The sequence below is a fragment of the Rhipicephalus microplus genome, unplaced genomic scaffold (genome assembly GCF_043290135.1).
Source record: "Rhipicephalus microplus isolate Deutch F79 unplaced genomic scaffold, USDA_Rmic scaffold_12, whole genome shotgun sequence".
Taxonomy (NCBI): Eukaryota; Metazoa; Arthropoda; class Arachnida; order Ixodida; family Ixodidae; genus Rhipicephalus; species Rhipicephalus microplus.
Window position 1 is genome coordinate 20358173 of NW_027464585.1, and position 22150 is coordinate 20380322.

Below are 22150 nucleotides of genomic sequence, written 5' to 3' on the forward strand. Positions count from 1 at the left end.
AGCTCCTCAGCCAAGATTCGACGTGAACATTGTCCTTCAATGTGCAAGCAAGACGAGCTTATAGCCCTGCTCCTGCAGCGAAAGTTTTTCGTTACCTTCAGGTATTCGGCAAGCTATAGTCGCCAAACAACCAATCATGACAAAGGAAAGTGCTAAGCCACTTCGTCAGAGCCCGTGCAGAGTTTCTACGCGAGAGCGCGAGGCTGTAAGGGAACACGTTAAGGAAATGCTATGCGATGACATCATTCACCGATCCAAGAGGTCGTGGGCGTCTCCTGTGGTGTTAGCGAAGGAGAATTGAACCATTGTGTCGAACACTACGCCTCTGTGTCGACGTCGACCATGACACCACTGTGTCAAACAAGATCACGAGCAAGGACGTATTTCATGTGGCTGTCACCCTAGTTTTTGGTGCTCTGATGTGAAAACATCAGAACACGTAGGCGGTGGAATACACACGGAAGTAGGTGAGATGAACGTTGGTGACATGGACGTTGACCCCCACGATGGGAAGGAAGAAGCGGGGGATTTACTGGATGCTGAAGTGGCAGCTGTTGAGGAAAAAAGAGCTGAGAAGGACGCAGGAGGTGACGACAGCACAGATGCCATGAAAAAGCAGTTGATAGTGCAGGCATTGAAGGCGCGGAGGAAGTGAACGAAGTCAAGTATACAAGGAGGGTAAAGACACCACTCGAGACGGTGAACGGGACGAGATGCAGTGCGTGGACACAGACGATGCAAAGGTAATGAATGGCATGTGCCACGAGTGCTAAGGGTGAGAGAGCTGTAGCAATTTCGGACAACGACACTGAGAACTTCGAAAAGGACGAGAGGAGTGAAGGGAGAAAGCCTGTGTTATTTCTATCGCGAGCGCTGACAGACCACCAGATGAAGAGGAAGAAGTAAGAACAAGCGCAAGAGAAGAAAGAGTCCTGCAAATATTTAGCATGGTCTGAATGGGCTCATACTAATTAATAAAGCTACTTTTGCAGTCACTGCAGTTATTACCACGACATCTGCTATTGGAGAAAAGACCCACACGGTGACTGCGTCATAAAATCACTGCAAGCTGCTCATCCAGAAGACAGACACTGCCGCACGCCAAAGTGTCGAACTTCAGAGCGACCTAGAGCAGGCAGCATCGCTGGACGCCAAGATGATCGAGTTGCGAGAGAAGTTTTGTGAGGGGCAAATGTGCTGTGAACGTCGAAAGAGTGACAATGCGACCAGGATAACCGAAGCAGAACAGCTGCTTTCTGAGCAGTGATGACATCGTAAAAGTTTGGAGCATAAAATTGAAGAACTAATGACGAAAGCTGCTCACGAAGTCTTGGTTATGGCGTACGAGGCAAATGTACTGAAAGTGACCCTGGACTTGAATGACATGGGAAAACTGCTGCTTAGAGCAAAAGAAAAGTTATGGCAGGTGGCCTCGTTGGTGCGCAAGATGCCGCAGATTGTTCAGAATGACACCATGGCAAATTAATCCGAGGACAAGAACAGCCAGATGGCTTGAGGAATGTTCGCACCAGCAGACGACAGGTAGTTCCGCGCGATTGGTTGGCCTGGAGAACAGTCTACAAGAGTCAACACAGTCAATAGGAACCTGTGGGCGATCGCACATTCGATAACACCATAAGGTCATCGAGAAGCTTAAAGGGCAGTTCGTGCCGCTTGCCGAAGACACATCCAGTGGCTATATTGCAAGCATCGGTGACAAAACAACTGAACTCTCACACCAGAACAGCATCCTAGACAAGAAGACCTTGCGGGACGTTTTTGCGAAAAGGCGCCTGCATGTCGCAGTGTCGAAAAAACAGACTGAGAGGCCCGTTGACACGATTGCCAACAGCCGCAATCTGGCGGCAAAAGAGATGCTTGGTGCGCATACCAAGTGGAGAGAGAAGCTTGACAAAACGAAGAGTCGGTTTGAAAAATAGACGGCTCTTGATGCCAAGACAAGTCAGCATCGACAGTTGTGGAAGATCATAGAGAACATTCAGTTGAGAAGTTCAAGTGGAGACGTCCATTCTTTCACTGCGAGACAACACAGGGTGTTATCGTAACAAGGCCTGCCCCAAAAATGTAGCACCTAAAATTATGCGACGGACTTCAATGTGTGGCCGGGAATGTTAATTCTATCGCGAGCACTGGCGGACCACTAGACGAAGAGGAAAGAGTAAGAACAAACGCGAGAGAAGAGACGGGGTCCTGCAAGTATTTAGCAGGGTCTCGATGGTTTCATACTAGTAAATAAAATATCTTTACTATCTCGACAAATCCGAGCCCTCCTACGCCTGCTCCACGTACTAATCTCCCACAGCCTGGGAAGCCAACGCTAGGAATATGCAAGAAACAGTCCCCGTCAGAGAAGATGCTGTTAAGAAATGCTGATCTAAGCCCGAGGCATGCCACGTGATGCAGCAACGACACAGAGGGGGATCACAATGATGTTGAGGCGCACATTTCTTAATGCCGATGTGGCACAAACATCAGCGAAAAGCGAGGAGTGGCCGGCGAAGGCACACGCAGCCACGCCTTCTATGTAGACGTCACGCCTTCATGACTGGCGAGATCACCGGTCATGACTGGCGAGGTCCCTGAGAAGTGGCTGCCACCCGCACGTGGGATGTCTGGATGGTTACAACGGCAACAACATACGGCCACGGCTTATGACTCAGTGTGACCACTGCTGCACTAGGAGTATAAATGTAGCGACATTCTCTTGCCGATGACCCTGGTCATCAACCTGAACGAGTCCGCTGCACCTCCGTCTTCGGACGGCAGCGGAGCGTTGCCTGTCGGCTAAGAAAGTTCCTAGACCCTACCTGGCGGCTAATGAAGCGCCTCGAAGAGCTTGGCCTTGACTTTGCCGACGTGTCAGTAACATGCACCACGTGCAATCCGCTGTGGCCAAGGCTAGACAGGACATTTGCGTGGGCTAGTTTTGTGACATCGCTCATGTCCGTCTTCGCAGCTTTTTTCGGAGGGGATGGGGCAATATGGGAGTGGCATTCGCGAGCGTGCCGATTGTAGGAAAAAGACGACAATGACCACCCCCATCGCGGATGCGTTCGTGGCACACGGCAGCCGCTGGTGGTGGGCAGTTGCGGTCGAAGCTTAAAGGAGTAAACACAGTTTCCATCGGCCCCCACCTCTTTCCCAAAAGGTTCTTGGGCCAGCCTCAGCCTCGAACCCCTACAATTCTAATCCGAATAGACAATGCCCTTGTACGACTCCAGAACGCGAAATGCCTTTCATAGAGAGACCTCAAGACAGCATACTGGCTTAGTTGAGCCCCCGTGAGAAAGAAGCGAAGTGGTGAACTTGTACCACCAGATTGAATTTAAACCTAATTGAAAGAATTATTAAAGAGGAATATGAAGAAACTTTGTAAAAAAACTTATTAGGAAAAAATAGAAGCACAAGCTAACACACAGCCTGCCAGAGAATGAACAAAAGGAAAGGTTACGAAAGCAAAGGTTAGTTTATAGGAAAGAGAGAAGATTGATATAGAATCAGATGGTGTGCTTCCAATTGAGAATGGTGTAGAATAGGGGTCTGAAGAGCTAAAAACTTCATGCCTCATCATTTGTGACGAGCGTGTCTCTTGTTCTGCAAGAAAGCAGCGAAGTGGAGTGACAAACGGCTCGTTGCGAATATGGTGTTGAGAGCCTGGTAGCCCGGTCAGACGAAGTGCCTTGATTAACCGTCGGGCCTGTGCACTTAGGTTTCACCGGTAACATCATTTGTGTGTTTCAAGCATGCTGCTAGCATTTTCGTTTCATGCATAAAGTTTGCCAGGTAAATCCATTTGGTTTCTAGACCTCACATTAACGTTTCAGCCCTGTGGTCTGCTCTTCATTTCTTGTGACTGCATAGTCGTGCACTGTGTAAACATGTTGAAGTACTGTCACGAACTGGCCCAGCTTTCAGTCCTTCTACAGTATATTTCTTCTACATCGCGCTCTTTTTTTCCGTTCTAACAAAAACGAAAGCGCACGTTTTTTGTCCTTATTTGTGTACGCTTAGTCGTGCACTTTGTATATAGTATCGTCCTCATCTTCTCGTTTGCTGGAAGTGTAGCCGAAGGACTGAAAAGAATCTTTTGCCCTATGATTCATCCCACTCCAGCTGGTCAAAAGAGGTATCGTTAATTTTTGTCTGCCAAATGCTGTTCGAAGAGCTGCAATCATAAAATGCAAGATGGCATAGTTGAGCAGCAAAATAGACTTCTCTTGGCTGAATACTCTAAGTAGTTGACAACCTCTGTTGCTGAATAAGTGTTTAAGAGCCTCAATGTAAAACACAAGTGATGGTGGTGTTTGAGATTAGACCATCTTTGTGGTTGTGCCTTGTGTGCAAGGAACATTACGCAGAATAAAAAAACGTTGTTGCGGAATCGATGTCAAGCTGGTCTCTTGCGCACCCAGAAACCTCGCGGGCCATTGTAAGAGGGTTGCGCAGCTTGGCACGCAACACAGATATAGCGAGAAAAATATCTAAAGAAATACTGGGCCTGTAAGACCTGTGTGTTGTATTCGATTTTTGTAAGCTGTGACGAGTTTTACGTTGGACATTCTGATTGATGTGTCATTGTTCAGTTGAGAGAGCATGAAAATCTTCTACCCTAGGGCACTGGTGGTAACTTGCCGTAGCATTGCAATTGCAATATGTGTGGTTGTACGGGCCTGTTTAAAAGTTATAGTTTTCGGTAAGGCTAAATGCAGCGAAAATAGCAGATAATTTACACCTTGCATATCTAGAAATGTGGTCCAGGAAAAAGTGTTAGTGCAGCCTCAATTTATTTCACAAGGAAATAATTTTGCTTCCAGGACCAAGGTGATATGTTCACATTAGGTGTTTTTAGGCTTTTTATCTGGCTTTTTTAGGTTTTTTTCCAAGTACATGCGTTGCATGTAACTGGGAGGGAGGGTTTTTCCGAAATGAAAGTCAGTTGTTACTCCCACGTCTCTGCCGTCTGTTTCTGCCGCTCTGCTTTTTCTGATTTCGATGTTTCGTGGCTTCATTTATAGGTAACTAAGTAAGTACCAACTTGCCCAACAAGCAACTCTCCAGTTCAATCACAAAGAGTGTCAGAAATGCTCAGCGCAAACTGCACCTTATCGTGCGGGAAAGTTTACGATAGTTGCACATTGCGCTATTGAGATCGCGCGCAGGACGCAAACGTTTGAGATTATTTCAGAGCTTGGATGACAACAGGCGATCAGGTTGGAATATTTGGTGGTACATGTATGAATTTCGACGACTTTTGCCCCTTGTCAGTTGATGGAAAGCCGGCGCTCTGTGCACCGCTAAGTGCCAGCTTGTATCGCTGTAATTTGACCTTCAGTTTACCGGACACAATTTCGGTCCAATAGAATTTCTTCTTAGACCTACAGTCTGCTCCCTTTATCGAAGTCACGACACCATGACCGTATTCTTGAAGTCTGAGGCTTCATCATGTGAGGCTACCTGAAGGATCCTTCAAGGTAGCTAACCAACGCCAGTTGTCGTGGTCGCTCAAACTGTAAAGGGCCGGCCATGAAGGCATGGGCAAAAATTCGACGTAGCCCAGATGATAGCAAGGCACTCCTTTTTAGTTGCGGAATAATTGACTTTTGTCATGCTTAGTTACCAAATAGCTAAGTTTAACTCTGTTTCGTCCATCAGTTTTCTGTATAGGAACGGCACCGAGTTCTATTTTGCTCCCATCAGTCTGTTTTTGTGTCTCTGTGAACTCATGAAAGTGCGCAAGTAGCGGAGGCGCCTGCAAGCGTTGCTTCAGTTTCTGAAATGCTTTTTCCTGTCCTGTAGCGTTTTCCACTTCAACTCTAAGTCGGTTCTGGAAGTGAGAGTGAATGGCTCTGCAAGGTGGGCGTATTTTTTGACGAACTGCCAGTAGGCCTGCCGACTAAAAAATTGGTGTACTTCTTTCAAGTCGGCGAGTGGCAAGCAGTCGGCGATGGCAGCTGTTTCGCGTGACGTTATCAGGACTCCAGACGTCTTGATAATGTCTCTCAAAAAGAAGAGCTCCTGATGTCAACCGAACTTGAACTTTATTTTCCATGTATACATCGCACAGATAAGAGGAACACAGATAAAAAGCCACGTAACGGCTTGACGAGGTCGGTGTCCTATTTTTTTTGCGACAAACAGTGAACTGGCGAAATCAATTGTACAATGCATCAAAAAAAACACTTGAATCTGAATCATCGAACAGATCCATATAGAAAGTTTGAAACGCGTCGCTGCACACTTTACACATAATAAACACATAATATCCGTACAAAACATACAACCATAATAAATATTCACTAATAGCTATAAAGATGTTCAAACACATCACCGTTTACTTTAAACATAAAATGCATGTCCCTTAAAGTCAATTAGTTGTGTGATCAACACATCCACCTTTATAACGAGAGAAAGTATGGTTATTAAAAAAGACAGTTAGGTAAAGATGGTAAGACATGACGTAGCATTTTTTTCCATAATTTGCTCGACAATGTGGGACATACAAAATTTCAGTGTATCGTGTACTGGACGTGCCAGAATATGATGAGAGCCGTGGCAGGTGCTCTATAAAACCCATGGTATTTTTTTCTTTCCATCAATATCTGTTTCTTGAAAATTGTATTATACACTGCCTTTATTGGCATGATATCTGATAGGTCAAAGTAGGATCAGTGAGTGCGTCAAATGGAGCTTTTGAAATCGCTTGAATGGCTTCCTTTTGCAACATGAACGAAATATTGGCGTTTGAGCTGGTTGTGTTGCCCTGTGCGAGATGGCAGTAGCTGATACGGGATAAAAAAGGGATAAAGTGAGAGCTTCAATTTTAATAGCGACAAGAGGCGTAATCTTAATAGTATACCTGTAACTCAAGCAAGCTTGTTGGCAATAATGCTGACATGTTCATTCCATAACATGTTCTCCTTAAAAATGACACCTCGACATTTGGCTGAAGGTACTACTTCTATCATGGAGGCTCCTATTTCAAGTCATCCATGAACAATTTGTTTGTCGTCCTTTAGTTAAAATATCACACTTTTGTTTTTGTTGCAATAATAGTTAGGGAATTTGATAAACTCATCTTGTTTATTTGTTCTACAGTATCAGTGGAATTACTGATTAGCTCTCCAACGTTTCTGAAAGAGATAAATAAATTGGTCTCGTCCGCATATATAACAAATCGCGCCGTAGTTTTGATATTCGTTAAATTGTTTATATAAATGTTGAATAATTGTGGTCCTAGAATGCTTCCTTGTAGAGCCCGAGCACGAATTTTTCGAATAGTGATTGCCTAAAACAACAGTTTATTACCTATACTGCAGGTAACGTTTGATGAAGTTCAGAAATGTACTCCTGAACCATAGATATGAATATTTATTAGTAAATGCTGTGATTTATGGTTTCGAAGGCCTTTAAAAAATTGAGAAATATGGCAAGGGTAACCAAATTTTCTTCAAAGCTAAGCGTAAGGAATTCGCCACCTTTGTGACTTGAAGGTTAGCCTGGAGGTCTTGATAGTCTGAAGTACAGCTTCAAGGTGCTTGTCAATGCTCCAGAAAAGCACCAAGATGTCTTCCAAGTACACAATTCAATTAAGTGGGCCACTTCAATCCTGTCAGTACTGCATCCATATTACGTTGGAAAGTCACTTGCGCTGAGCAATGACCGAACGGCGTGACCTGGAACTCGAAAAGGCCATCTGGTGTTTTATTTTGGCGCTAAGTTTTATGGGCGCAAGGGGATCTAAGTCCAAAGAGCGCTAGTACATGCGTTGTTTCATTTCAGGTTATCAGTCTATAACTTAAAACAAATACTGTGTAGGGAATGACTATAAAATATTTAAAACACAGTGCCTTTAAAAGAAACATCACTTTTTACAGGCCTTCATATCGCAGGGTGGAGTCTGGCGATGATTGAGTCAGCAAAGCTCGAGACTCGCATTGCTGAAGTACTTGCCTGAGCAAGAACTGCGAAGGCTCAGCCATACTTGTGTTTTTTGCACCATGCGGTACCTCACACGTGAAGCCCAACCTTGTGTTTACGATGGAATGATATTATCGTTAGAAATTTCACTTTTGCAAGGTAATGTACAAGAGGTCAAACATAGCGCCGAGTGGCAAAAACAGCGCTGGATGGAGTGAAAACAGCGCTGGATGGAAAGCATTCAATCAAAACGGTTTGACTCTCTCCGCTGTGTATACATATAGGTGGATCAGTGCCTGTCAAAAGATGTCATGTGTGGCATAAGTGTGGCCTATTCTGAGCCGTGTTAGAGTGACTTCGGTGAATCTGTTGAGTTTTTGTAGGATAAGTTTCCTTAGTTAAGGTTTTACAATGTGGAGATCGTTTAGACCTCGTTGTCCCATTAAGTTTGCCAGTTGTTGCGTAGCCCTCTACGTACAACAGGTTTTATTTGTACACCCGGGACAAAGGTTCTCTCTTTGGTTTGCCGACCAGCAGCTCCTCCAGCTACCTGTGCATTCTTGTCTACTCTCCAGTGCCCGCAATCCCAGAATGACCTTGAACCCAGCAAATAGCAATAGAAAGCTTTATGCTAGAGGCTGCATAGGTTTAAATAGCGACCTTTTTGAAGGTGGGGTTCTTGCTGTACTTGCCACAAGACAGGGCCTTCACAACACCTAAAGTATGTGTGTACACTATGGACGTTTGTGTCTTGTGTTGTATATTGTGTTGTATATTAAGCAGGATACCGTTGGCTTCCACCGTCAAAATTCTGGTATGTATGCATGGTTCTGGTGTCTGAGAATTTTTGTCCGTAGGCTGGAGAGAATACAGATGTTTGAGACTTTAAGCCATCAGAGAAGAATGCGACTGAACAATATTTGTGTTCAACCAAGAGCAAAGAAATCTTGCTCAATAAATGCACTAGAACAATTTTTTCAAACCTTTTAAAGACCAGTCACAAGTGACTGGACACTGCTAGAAAGGGATGTGATTGGCTAGGTCACTTTCCTGTAAGTCATTGAAAAGAATTCTAAGTTTTTTACTGCAAGTCTTACTGCCAATATAAACGGTGAGGCAATAGGACAGTTTAGGTATAAATGAGTGGGGTACACATCATTCGTAAGTGTTTGCATGGGTGCTGCTTAAGAGACATAATTCCAACTCCATAATTGATACGTGCGCTGATAGTCCAGTGGCCACTGATCTGACTCTGCATAAAGGCTGTGGATATAGCTGGTACGGAAGGCACCAAGTGCCAGCCGGATACCTGGACGTGCGGACCGAGATTCAACTCAACATCACCGCAAAGCATCAACCACATTGCAAGGTACCGAAACTTATGCATGAAAAAAAACGAAAGCGCTTGCTACGATACGTCATCAACTTTTGCTTTCAGCAAACATACATCACTTATGAGACATGGAGCTGGCATTAAACACATTATTCTGCAAATCGTAATTTCGCAATTACCACTAACCTATAGCAACAGAAGAATCGTTAGCAGCATGTTGGCGAGTGTGGCGGCTCCAAATACCACGTAGCCAACATGCCGCTCGGTTAAAAATGTTCATTCGTGTCACCTGGGTGTCGGCGACCCATGTTGATGCGACGTCTGTCCTCATTGATAGTCGCATTCCTGTGTGGCTTGGCACTGATTATCGTCGGAAGTTTCTGCGTTTCACGTATCGCTGGCGCTATTTTTGGTGATCCTATTGAAGAAGGCACGCCGCAAGCGTGTCTCATCACTGGCGTCCATCCAAACTACAGCTATACGTAGATTCAACAGTGCCAGAAACGTGCAGATTGTTATGATTGACCTGCTGGCCTTGACGCCGGTTGAACGCATGAGACATTGTGGCTGAGCCTACCCTCATTTTTCCGAGTTATCGCTCCCAGAGATTCACCTAGAGCGGCGGCAACAGAGAAATCATTCTTGTAGTTATCCCAGGTTGTAGGCGCCCCTCGTCAAACCCTTTTGACACGCCTGACCGACTGATGGATTAGGAAGAGTTGTTGGCCGTCGAGGCGGCGTGCTTTGTCGTCAAGGTGCCCCGGGCAAAGAGCTCAGCGTCTCACAAACGTCTGCGGATGCATATGCCACGTTCTCCGAGGCGCCTTGACGGCGCTGTTCCCACAATTTGTGGTCTGCTTGGCGCCACATAGGCATCACTGCAACAGACTGCGAAATTGACTTCCACGTAAGAATCGACGTATTCGTGTTGTGCTTTGTCATGCGCGGTGTGCAGTGTTTTCTCCCTCGCCATGAGCTAAACTTGGCGTGCCTCTTCCTCCTTTCGTGGGTTAGGAAAGAGGCGGCGTTTCACCTTTACCTTTCGGGGGCGAAGATGAATAAGGCAATTTTCATTGGACTGTTCTGGCCTCCATTGTTTTCCTGCAGGTAATCCTGGGAAGCACCGGACATAAAGTGCGAAGACTGAGGCGCTCGTGACAAGCTCTCACAAGCTCCCAGAAGCTCCCATCGTGCTTCCATCGAGAACTTCCTTGATGCTGCCTCTATCATGTAACACGCTACCTGTAAATATTGTAATTAAAAGTTACTGTTAACAGCTCCGAACTCCTGTGTCGACATTTCCCTGTAACTATGGCTGGCTCCGGTCCACTGGGCAGAACCCCGACTCCATCAAGACATAGAAGAAGCGTTAGCTGCGTGTCTGCGAGAGTGCCGGTTTCAAATACCACAGAAGAGCATCAGAATCCGAATGTCTGTGGCTTCACCAGTAGACGACAAAGATGTCATATAGTCTTGAAGACGTATTGCCTAGCGAGCTCGACGATTCACCATCCGGGGTGGACTCGTGTACTATCGCAACTACAATTCTAATGGCCGCAAGTAGTTGCTGCTGATTCTTCACTACCTACGTCTGCTTCTTTTCACGTGGATGTCCATAGTGGCCACGCCGGTGTATTGATAACCTATGCGCGCCTTCAACTGCAATATTACTGGCATGGAATGTACCACTTTTCCGACAGTACTCACATTCGTGCTCCAAGTTTCAATACAGGAAGAGTCAATCGCGCATAGCCAACGGACAACTGCAGCAGTCGCCTTGCCCCTGCTGGTCTTTCAACTTTGTTGGAATTGACTGGTACGGTCAGCTTCCCTAAGCACTTTAGGGGAGTTGCTGGCTTATCATCACTATTGATCATATAAAATGATATGCTGAAACTACCACGCTGCCTGAGGCACATCACGTGGAGTACGCTTATTACTTATTCACAAAACACAAGCTTGTACTCCGCTGCAGCATGTCTCGTTAGGTATATACTTAGTGACAATGCACGTGCATTCCTCTACAAGGCAGTAAATGTTCTTGATAAATGTAATATAGCACATCGGACCACCAGCGTGTACCATCCGCGAACCAGCAAAAAGACAGTGTGCCTCAATCGTGCACCGGGTGACATGCTGTCCATGTGCTTGTTCACTGGCTACCCCAAAAAGGACTGCATATTACCCTTGGTTACTTACGCTTGTAATAGCACCGCTTAGTCTACGACTGGATTCTATCCGTTCTTCCTTTCTATCTGTTCTTCCGGGCACAAAACTCTGTCATTTATGGATACCATTTTTTGTTTCGCCCGAACGCATCGGCATTCACAACTCTTTGGGAAGTCGCCGCTTATTCTGAGGAATGTAGGTAACTCGCGCGTTCTACCGCGCAAAATATATTGTCAAAATTTAGCGCAACCTTTACTTGGCCGAACACTCACACATCCACCCGAGTTATGCACACACCACTCAGCGCTCACTACTAACTGCTTATTGCTCCTAAATACCGAGAGATGCCTTACCGAGATATGCATTACCGAGATATGCCTCAATGACTGGCTTAGGGTGCATGCGCTAAAGGTAAAGAAAAACCAGGATAAGTATGCACACCTTGTGTCACATATTGCCGTATGTGGGTGTGAACCACGATTCACAGATACAAAGGTTTTTGGGAAGAAGCTTGAATTTATCTGTACGTCGGCTGTTGAAAGCATATTTTATTCAAAACAAAAATAAGGATATCTGGGTCAGCGAGTCATGTTTGGTGTTGCATCAACAAGGAAGATCTTTTCTCGAAGCAAGGCTTTAGTCATTCTGGCTGGTTTATCTGCTTTTCGTGTTCACCTTTTTTTGCTTGTTACTTTTTGTGGGGCGGCGCTATATACCTCACACGCTGAAGGCTTTCCACATGCGCAGTTCTGTTAATTATTGCATTTGTGCATTACTCTGTACGTATATAACAAGGTTATTTAGAAGCAATAAACAGTTGCTAGTGAGCTGTATGTCGTGTTTGCTAATCGGGTTGATGTGGATGTGTTTGTGCAAGTATTTGCGAGAGTCAAGCTTGCGCTAAATTATTCCACTATGAATGATAACCAACTAGCCCAACAACTAGTTTCAATGAGCGCACAAGATGAAGCTCATCAAATTTACCATCACGTCGAAAATCTGCTTACCATATCATAATGTCCAGAAATGTTGGCATGGCTTTGCGTTCCCTTATCTTCTCAATTACTTTACAGAAAGCTACTGCCGAAATACGAAGGCTCATGCCGAGTCCCAAGTGAAGCGTCCTGAGTCAGCTATATATTTGAGCCGGTTCAAGCATTGACGGGCCGACGCCATCGCGGTCGCGAGAGTCTTCACATCAATCGTATAAAGCAGCTCTACAATCCACCCGTTGTACCCATGCCGTAGGTCACCAGGGTGGCTCCTTTTCTGCGGGGGAGTGATTTGCGGCATGGATGTAGGGCACAGGCAGGAGCACTAGCGAATGAAGAGAATGAACACTCTTTCACAGCTAACGCTTCGCTCGATTTACCGTAATTTTCTCTAAACATGTTTCCGGCTCAACGTCAAACCGGTGCAATAAAATTAAGGTTGCCCAGAATACCTAAATACCATGTTGATGCCGCAAATAATAGACATTCAAAACGTTTATGGAATTAAAAACTACCAGGATTATCAAAAGTTGCCATGAGAAGGCAACTAGATGGCTAACGTTTTTTACGTAATTATCTTAACTAGGTGCAACCAACTCACATGATTCATCCATGTCGTGATGCGGTATACGTTCGCATGGTCCATTTAGACGCACGAGGAGCGAGTTTAAGACTGCCACAGGCACACCGTCAACAGCGCTCCGAGGAGGTACCCTCCGCTGGCCGCCATCGAAGCCCCTCGGCGCTGCGCAGCCTCTGAATAGCAGCTTGTGGCGATATCGCTTCAGAGCGCGATGGGCGATGTCACAGCCTCCAGAAGGCCCGGCGAACACAAAGTCGAATGTATTGGGGTTCAGCAAGATTAAATGGTCGCTGGTGGTCTGGTTCATGGGGCGGGGCCATGCCTCACCCCGGCTTGGGGAAACCTGCCAAAGCAAGGACGAAAAAGATTTACGCTATTGGTGCATTCTGTATTATAAATTGAAAAAAGGTACGTGTTATTCTTCTCATGAACTACCTGTATGCGGCTATAGTATAACGTGAGGCTATAACATGATAGTAATAAGCGTGTGTGTTCCGCCTTTGTAGTAGCCACTCAGAGGCTCTGCACTCTTAGAACTTGAAAATACAGGAAATAAGATAATATAAAATATGGACAAAAATGAATTGTTCTGACTACTACTACAGTGACAAGAGTTTTAAAGCTTACCACCCACAAACGGCTGACTTGCGTATGTCTCTTGCGACGCTGTGGCAGTTCTGCATCGGTCACACAAAGAACCACCAGTAGTACATGCGATAGTTTCACGGCGAGAATAAACCGGGGACTTGTCATTGGGATCGCACAAGCCAGATGGACACCTGTATGACCAAAACAAAAATGAAAAACTTGCACGCTCTTTTACTGGTATATGCATTACGGAAAAATTACGAGCTCAGCGCACAATCACGAAGCGTGCACGAAACATGCCGCATAGGTGTAGTATTAGCTGGAGTAGCAGCTGCACAAGAACCAGTTGTCAAGTGTTGAAAGGCGCCCCGCCGCGGTAGTCTAGTGGCTAAGGTAATTGGCTGCTGACCCGCAGGTCGCGTGTTCAAATCCCGGCTGTGGCCGCTGCATTTCCGACAGAGGCGAAAATGTTGTAGGCCCGTGTGCTCAGATGTGGGTGCACGTTCAAGAACCCCAGGTGGTCGAAATTTTCGGAGCCATCCACTACGGCGTCTCTCATAATGATATGGTGGTTTTGGAACGTTAAACCCTACATATCAGTTGAGTGTTGAAAGGCGAGAACTGCAAATACCTAATATTGCCCCGTCGCTGTGATCTAGTGGCTAAGGTACACGGCTGCTCACCCGCAGTTTGCGGGATCGAATGCCGGCTGCGGCGACTGCATTTTCGATGGCGGCAAAATGCTGTAGGTTTGTGTGCTCAGATTTAAGTGCACGTTGAAGAGCCCTCCACTATGGCATCTCTCATATAAATGAGGTGATTTTGGGACGTTAAACCCCCTTATCGATCAATCAAATACTCAATATTGAATGCAATGTCTTACCAGGCACGCATTTATCAAAATGCAGTCCACCTATATGTAGCGCCTTTATCGGATGTGCCTTATGTTCCAAAAAGCACGCGGCGTAGAACGTGCATTCCGACATGAGCTACACATTCGTTTGCAAACACGTTAACCAAACATCAGGTAGTAGTATTTCAAACAAAAGTCAAGAACTTTTGAAACAAAGACCGAAAAATTTCGGGACTCTTTCTTGCAACTGCGCTTATCCAGGTCATGTGCGTTTGTACTTTTACAAAAGAAAAAAATGAAAGAAAGAAACATTGCTCGTGCGATTAGGGTGGATCAGTAGCAAGGAACAAAAAACATTTATACAGCAATGCAGCCGAGTATATAAGGAGGCTAGCGATAAGCAGAGGGAGCATTGCGCATGCACTTTGGTTGACGTTCAGGCATTGCATCTTTCCTTCTTTAAAAAAACAAACAGGTGTTGCAGGGCGTTTTTGCTTGCAAACGATGATAGCTGTGCTAGTTATTAAATTCTGGGCAGTGGGAACGTTGCGGCTCTCGACGTGTGCGCTCACTTCATCAAAGAAAGCTTTGTTGGGCGACTGTTGGTGCTGCTTGGGTTTCTGCAGGCGACTCAGGGACAGGTTTCGCAGCTTCGGTGGCTCAAAGGTGTTCTGTTGTGCGGTGTCGCTGCTTCCCATTGTCTGTAGCCACCCTGTGAGACCACGTTGGCCCGGCAGAACAAACAGCCATAGCTGGAGCCCGCCTTCTACTGTGTATGTCCTATACGGACACTCAGTTCTCACTTAAAGGTCTGGCTCATCCCGTGTCGTTTTGTTCTAGTAGAAACACTGTTTGTCGTACTCCTTGCGGGCAGTGATGAACGTTTCCTGTGAGGAACACCTTCGGCTCTAAGTGAAAGACGAGTACCGGGACTTGACTTCTGTTGTGACGTTCCATGAGCCTTTGAGCTAGTGATTGTAGCCACTCGTCCCTCGTAGTGCTCCGCACTTCCAGCAAGCACTGTAATATTCAAGGGTGGAAAACAGGCATTTGTTAAGCAGGTGCTTAGCTTCCTTAACATTGCATTCTGCTAAGCCGTTGTGGCGTGGAGAGTGGGAGCTCTAATTGATGCGGTTGATGTTAAAATTGCTTGTGAAAGCATGGAAGGCTGCACTGTTGAAAGGCGCCATTGTCACTCATTCAGGTTCCCTGGAGTGCCATGTGTCGCGAAAATTTCTGCACTTGCAATAATTGCAGTAGCCTCGATACCACGAATAAGCTTGCGATCTTCAAAGCAAAACGACTTGAATTTGAACACTATATGGTATTCGTCACCTTCATGGTAAAAAGATCTGTCCCGACATCTTGCCATGGCAGAGTTGATAGCCCGGGGCCGAGCATGGGAGCCTTGCATTCGTTTGTTTCTACTTGTCGCAAACATTACGTGACTTTGCTACACCTGAAATGTTGTATTTATGTTCGGCCAGTACAGTACCTGTCGTGCCCTTGCCTTCGTTTCATCTTCGCCGCATCGTGCAGCGTTTAGTAGGCTAGGAAAGTTTCGGCGTTTCACTGGCAAAAGGCTAGCTTTTTGTTTCTGAGAAGCAACTCATCTGATACGTGTATCACGTCGCGGAAGCTCTACATTGACTTTAGGGCGTTCGGAAGCTGCTGCTTACTTTGGGGGCTATTTTGTACTTGCGTAATTGCAGTGATCGGTCTGTGATTTCATGCTGAGCTGCTGTGGATCTTCAAGGAGAATTACTCGCCAAAAGCTTTACGCAGTAACGAGAGTGGAAAAATATTCGGCTCCTTGCAGCCGCGGTTGTAAACCTTCCGAAGTTGGCATATACTAAAGCTCTCGCAATGTCACCTTGTGAACATGAAAGGTCCAAGCATGTGCATACATTTCCATTCTTCAGTATATGGCGGGACCACGAACACGGTTCTTTCAACTTTTTGTTGACGCCGTCACGTTCTATCTCGTCTAGCTTTGGTTTCACTGGTTCTTGAAGGGCGATAGCAATTCTCCTTGCTGGTTCGGTGGTCGGTCGTACATCAGAATTACAGAGCAGGTGATAGGTGACGACGGCGCGTTGTCCTAGGCCCTGCAAACCATCATCGGAGCCAGATACTAAGATGTCATGATTCGGCGTTGACTGCATCCATGCGTTGTACTACAGTGTCTTGAAGTATACTGCCTAGTGTGCTGAGCCCGCGCATTCCGTACGAGAGAGCGTGGCCACGCATGTGATGACTGCACTCAGATGCCACAAGCAGCGCTGCGTGTCGAGAGGGTGCACGAATGCGCGAAATTCCTCTCGTCCTGTTGCTGCTGGGACCTTGCCACGTTTAAAATCAGTATGTGACAGGTGCCATATGATTTGCTGTGAAGTTAGACGGCGCCGTATGTACACTGCAATACCCTGAGATGTTGAAAGGTAAGCGGTGATTCAGAGAAAGGGCGTGTATTGTGCCGCTCTGTAAAAGAAGTTATCGGTCTGACAAGGGAAAGGTGTCTTGTTTCCCGCACTAACGGATCCAGCATGGTTTCCTTAATGAAAAAGTATGTTGAAGAGGGCAGGCAAAAGGCTGAAACCGAAGGCTGTCGCGTGATAAAAGCAATCTGAGAGTGACTTCATAGAACTATCTTTTCAAATTAGGGTGAACGGTATCGGGAATGAAATCGCTGTTTAGGCAAAATGTCAAATATTAATATTTATCTAAAAAATTGAAAATACCCTAACTGAATTTCATTCACACAGTTTCACTGCCATGTCAACGTCGTACTCCCTTTCCATCAAAGTTTTGGGTATCATATGCAGCGAGTGTAAGATTATTCATTGGCATGTTATCATTCTTTGTTTTCACTCAAATCCTAATGGAATGCAGGCTATGAAATAAAGGTTTCAAGGTCTTTTGAGATAATTCTTGCTCTCAAGAACAAAGCACATTTAAAAACTTACTCTGGGGGTTATACCGTCAATGGTCTTTAAAATTAATTTCTTTGCGTACTGCAACCCCTTTGAGCATGCATCTATCTATCTATCTATCTATCTATCTATCTATCTATCTATCTATCTATCTATCTATCTATCTATCTATCTATCTATCTATCTATCTATCTATCTATCTCTATCTATCAATGTATCTATCTATCTATCTGTCTATCTATCTATCTATCTATCTATCTATCTATTTATTTATCTTTCTATCTATCCATCTATCCATCTGTCCGGCCGTCCATCTGTCCATCCTTCCATCCATCTGTTCATCCGTCCGTCTGTCCATCTGTCCATCCATTCGTCCGCCTGTCAATCCGTCCGTCCTTCCGTCTCTCTGTCTGTCTGTCTGTCTGTGTCTATCTGTCTGTCTATCTGTGTGTCTGTCTGTTCGTCCGTCTATCCGTCCATTCATCTGTCTGTCCGTCCGTCTGTCTGCCTGTCCATCTGACTATCTGTCTGTTCGTTCATTTGTCTGCCTGTCCGTCCGTCTGTCTGTTCGTCCGTATGTCTGTCAGTCCGCGTATCCATATCCAACCTAAATTCTTGTTTTTGCTTTCTCAAAATAGATTTAACATTGATGTAGCGCAGTACCTTCTTCCGCGACCTTTCCAGAACGTACAAAGGGACTACGACGGCAACTTTACAATCTCCAAATCTCGTGTGAACACATACGCACACTCTTATTTTTTCGAGAACCATAAAAGACTGTAAAAAATTGTGAAACGTGAAAAAATTACAATTCAAAACTACAGATTATTTCGTTAGTATACCGTCATGAATGCTACCTACTTTTTTTTCAGTTTCATTGAATTTATTGAAACACAGAAATTCCGTGTGAAAAGTAGAAATTATTATTGTGATGCTTAATGTTCTGCAGTGAATTGTGTATGGGTAATGTTTTGGTAGAGCAAAATATTGTGATGAAACGTTTTTGTTTTTTCTCACCTATGAATTGCTTCTTTAGGCTTGACATGACAGTTTTTATGTCAGGTTTTGTTCACTGTTTATATGCAATGACAGATTGTGGTTTTTAGGTTTTTCGTATAGGATGTTATTTCTTATTTCATGTAAAATTGATTAGATTTATGCCCCACTCCTATAACGGCCCAATCAACCAACAGGTCCTAGAAAAAATTAAGAAATAAAGTTATAGAATAAGAAATTTTGTACAATATTTTAAATTTTCCCTTTATGTGTCGAAAAGTTCGTGTTGACAATGAATACGCTTGCGAATATTGTGTATCTTTTTTACGGCTGTTCAGTGAGATGGTGCTTTTTCTACATAGCAAGGTTATTTCCGAAAAAAAAAAACACTACACACTGCAGTTTGTGTTATGATAAACGTTATCCATTGATTTCTCAAATTTCCAATATGGAGGTACTATATTACTTCAAACGCCTGTTTAGCTCATTTATAATGATTTTTAGGTACTGCTGTCGGAATCAACACGATTCATTGGTAAAGTGGGTGTGTATCCCTTCTTCCTCAAGATCTGCCAAAACATGAACGTATTTGCAATAGCCGTGCCCGCACCCTATTTTACCAAAAAAAAGACAGCTAACGAAAGCACTCCCGAATAAGAGAAGAAACACCCGATCTTCGCACAAGAATGCTCAGACCGAAACTAAAACTACTGTGGCGCGATAGGAAGGCCGGAAAAGGAACCTTGTGACAGCTTAATAACGGCCGCTAGGAGTGCTAGCCGTCATGTTAGCCGCATGGTTCAATGAGACTGTGTTTCAATTCTTAGACAGCACGTAGGCAGTCTACGCAGACTGCTTGGAAGACAGCACCGAGCCCATGCTGTTCGAGAGTTGGAACACTTCTGGATGGCTTTTACGCGACGATGCGTCACCTCGCGGCGAGAAGAAAATGCTACAATAAACGAGCGTAATAGTTCTATTTTCTGGCTTATTTCATGTTGAAATCAAAAACAAATAAACGTTACTCCCATTGAGCCTCTGAAAAAGCGTCTGGTTGTGTGCAGATGACCATTCCGGCGAGATTTGATCTGTCGGAGCAATACGCTGAGCCACCATCTTGTTTAGACAGCAAAGTAGCCTGCATCGTATTTGTCTACGATGTGGTCTTCTCAGAGCTGTCTATTTTGCCGGCTACGCGAGAATCAGAATGAAACTTAAGATGATCATCGTGCATTTAGCTGCCTATTTAGCCGTCTACGGTGACTATTGTAACACAGCCTGAGAGTGTCCGCTCTTTACTTTTACTATGTTACTCTATGGTCGGGCGTCCATTCGGTTATAAATGCGAAGGATTTCTTGGCGAACTCCGGTGACTTTGAGCGTATCTATCTATCTATCTATCTATCTATCTATCTATCTATCTATCTATCTATCTATCTATCTATCTATCTATCTATCTATCTATCTATCCTGGCCGTTTTGATAACGTTATCAATACCAAACTTGGCATGGCATAGCATGACTGTATGAAGAATACATTTGACTTGTTATAATTGAAAATTATGATATATGTCATGAATGTCATGATTTAGATTTCATGGTTCAGCAGCTCTTGTGGTGGTTACGCTCATATCACATGTTGCAAAACTGGTATGGTATGGCATGATTGCATGGCGAACAGAATTGAGAGACCCTAACATGAAAATCATGAAGTGCGTGCGATGTAACAACATGACTACATGCCACGCTCACGAAGCACTCGCGGCCGTTTCGCTAGTGCCACATATACAGAATTTGGTATTACAGTACGTGAATGGATGACGAAGGTATTTGACTGGTGAAAACACGATAATCATGAGATGCGTGTCATGTAACAACATCACTACATGCTGCCTCTTGATGCGCTCGTGACCGTTTCGCTAGCTTCACATGTACTAAGCTCGCTATTTCGCGACGCGAACGGACGGCTTAGGTAAATGACACATCGAAGCATGATAATCACGGCATGCATGTCGTGTAACAACATGACTTCATGCTACACTGATGAGGCTCTCACGGCCGTTTCGCTAGCTTCACATATGCCTAATTTGGTATTGAGTGACGCCAATAGATGACGAAGGTATGTGACTGGTGCAAACATGATAATCATGAGATGCGTGTCTTGTGAGATGTCACAAACAAGTGCTCAAAAAAGGGCGCGCCGCCGAATTCTCGCGACCAAGCGCTAGAGAGACGTCTCAGGGTCAACGGTAAAGAAGAAAACAAGCATCTAAAGACTCCCTGGGTGCGCAGTCCTTCTCCCCTCGGAAGCGTAGGTTAGCCGACCAACCTCCTCACATTGGCGGCCGGGCAAGCCCTGGAAGGTTTTTGAGGGAAAGGGACGTGGTGATGCAGAGTTGCGCCATCTGCCGCGGATGGCCCTCGAACCGTCTTGCGCTTTCCCCAGCCTTCGCTGCGTATCGCGCCGACGAAACGATGGGAATTTTCTGGAATCTGGCGCGGAAGGCATTAACCGAGCAGCAGAGATGGGAAAGCAGGAGAAGGAATGTCACGCCAGTGTGCGCAAGGTTTTTCCGCCGTGTCGTGGGCGAAGACTTTTGTCCTCACTGACAAAGGAGGAGAAGAAGAAAGTTCGCGCCCGTGTGCCTAGGCAGAAGATGAAAGCTTTGCACAAGTGTGCGTAGGGTCTTTCCGCCGTGTGGGCAAAGCCTTTTGTCCTCAGTGACAAAGGAGGAGAAGAAGAGGATTTCCACCTGAGAAGTGAAGACTCGTGCTACTGGCAGGAGTGTGTGTCTACCGCCAGCTAGCGAAGACGCGTGACAACAACTGCGTGTAGGAAGCCGACGTGTTACCGGCGAAGAAGTTTAGTGCTTGGAGAGCGGCGAATTGAAGACGCGAGGTTTCCTGGAAGAGAAACTTCGGGGGCAGCAGAACGACATCAGCGCTGGACTTTGAGTGAGTGATTCTCGGAAGAGTATCATTCAGACTTTTGCTCCAAGGACTTTGGACTGAATAAGTTTTCGAACTCTTTAGTCTTTAAGTGTCTTGGTTGTTCGATGCATGCGACTGCATTGTAGTGCGTATTGTTTTTTTGTGTCCGTTTTTTCGAGTGTGGCTGATTGTACAGAGTAGTACGTTGTTTGATTGGTGCCATATCGTATTCAACTATTGTCGAGTGTTCATACTTGTGTATAGTTTTGATCTGCCATAATTGAGAATATAATTTTGTTTTCTTTATCAACTCTCGGCTCTGGCTTGTTCTTTGGGCCACAGCCGGCGTCCGCTGGCGCGCCAAATAGGACAACTTCTAAATTGTCCACGCTTTTATGGTGCAGTTCGTGGGGCCGATACTTCGGCCCTTGGAATTAGCCCGACGATCAACCTGCCTAATTAACGGGACCTGTGACATGATAACATGACTACATGCTACAGGCTAAGCGTCAATACTTTTCGACGTGACGTGGTGCCCGAGCTGGCCGGCGTTCATTTCGTCGCGTCACGCTGGCGTTCCCACGCCAGGTGCCGGTCCTGCGATATACTCGCAGGTGCGTGCCGCGCTGCGTTGCCTTGACGCATGCGCCTTTAAGTGCGTCCGGCGTCCCTCCATCACGAGAAGATGGAGACGTAGTGCTGTCTTGGTAACGCATTGGCGCGAAATGCAGCATACCACAATTCGCGCTGGTTGCCGTCGGGCTGCGCCGACGGACGCTAGTCGCGCCGGTCGCGCCGGGCGTTTGACTATACAGTGTTCGCGTTTTGCTAGCG

General features: G+C 45.5%; 1 protein-coding gene across 5 annotated transcripts in view; it reads right to left on the bottom strand.

Moving 5' to 3' along the window:
- LOC119167801 (beta-hexosaminidase subunit alpha) overlaps positions 1–22150 on the bottom strand; it is a 608225-nt gene that overhangs the window by 564602 nt on the left and 21473 nt on the right. For all 5 annotated transcript variants that reach the window (XM_075882394.1, XM_075882390.1, XM_075882391.1 and 2 more), the window contains exons 2-3: positions 13643–13794; positions 13034–13358 (exon numbers count right to left, since the gene is read on the bottom strand). In XM_075882394.1, the coding sequence (XP_075738509.1) occupies positions 13034–13358; positions 13643–13768 (451 nt within the window). In that variant the 5' untranslated portion in view covers positions 13769–13794. The remainder of the gene's footprint in view (positions 1–13033; positions 13359–13642; positions 13795–22150) is intronic.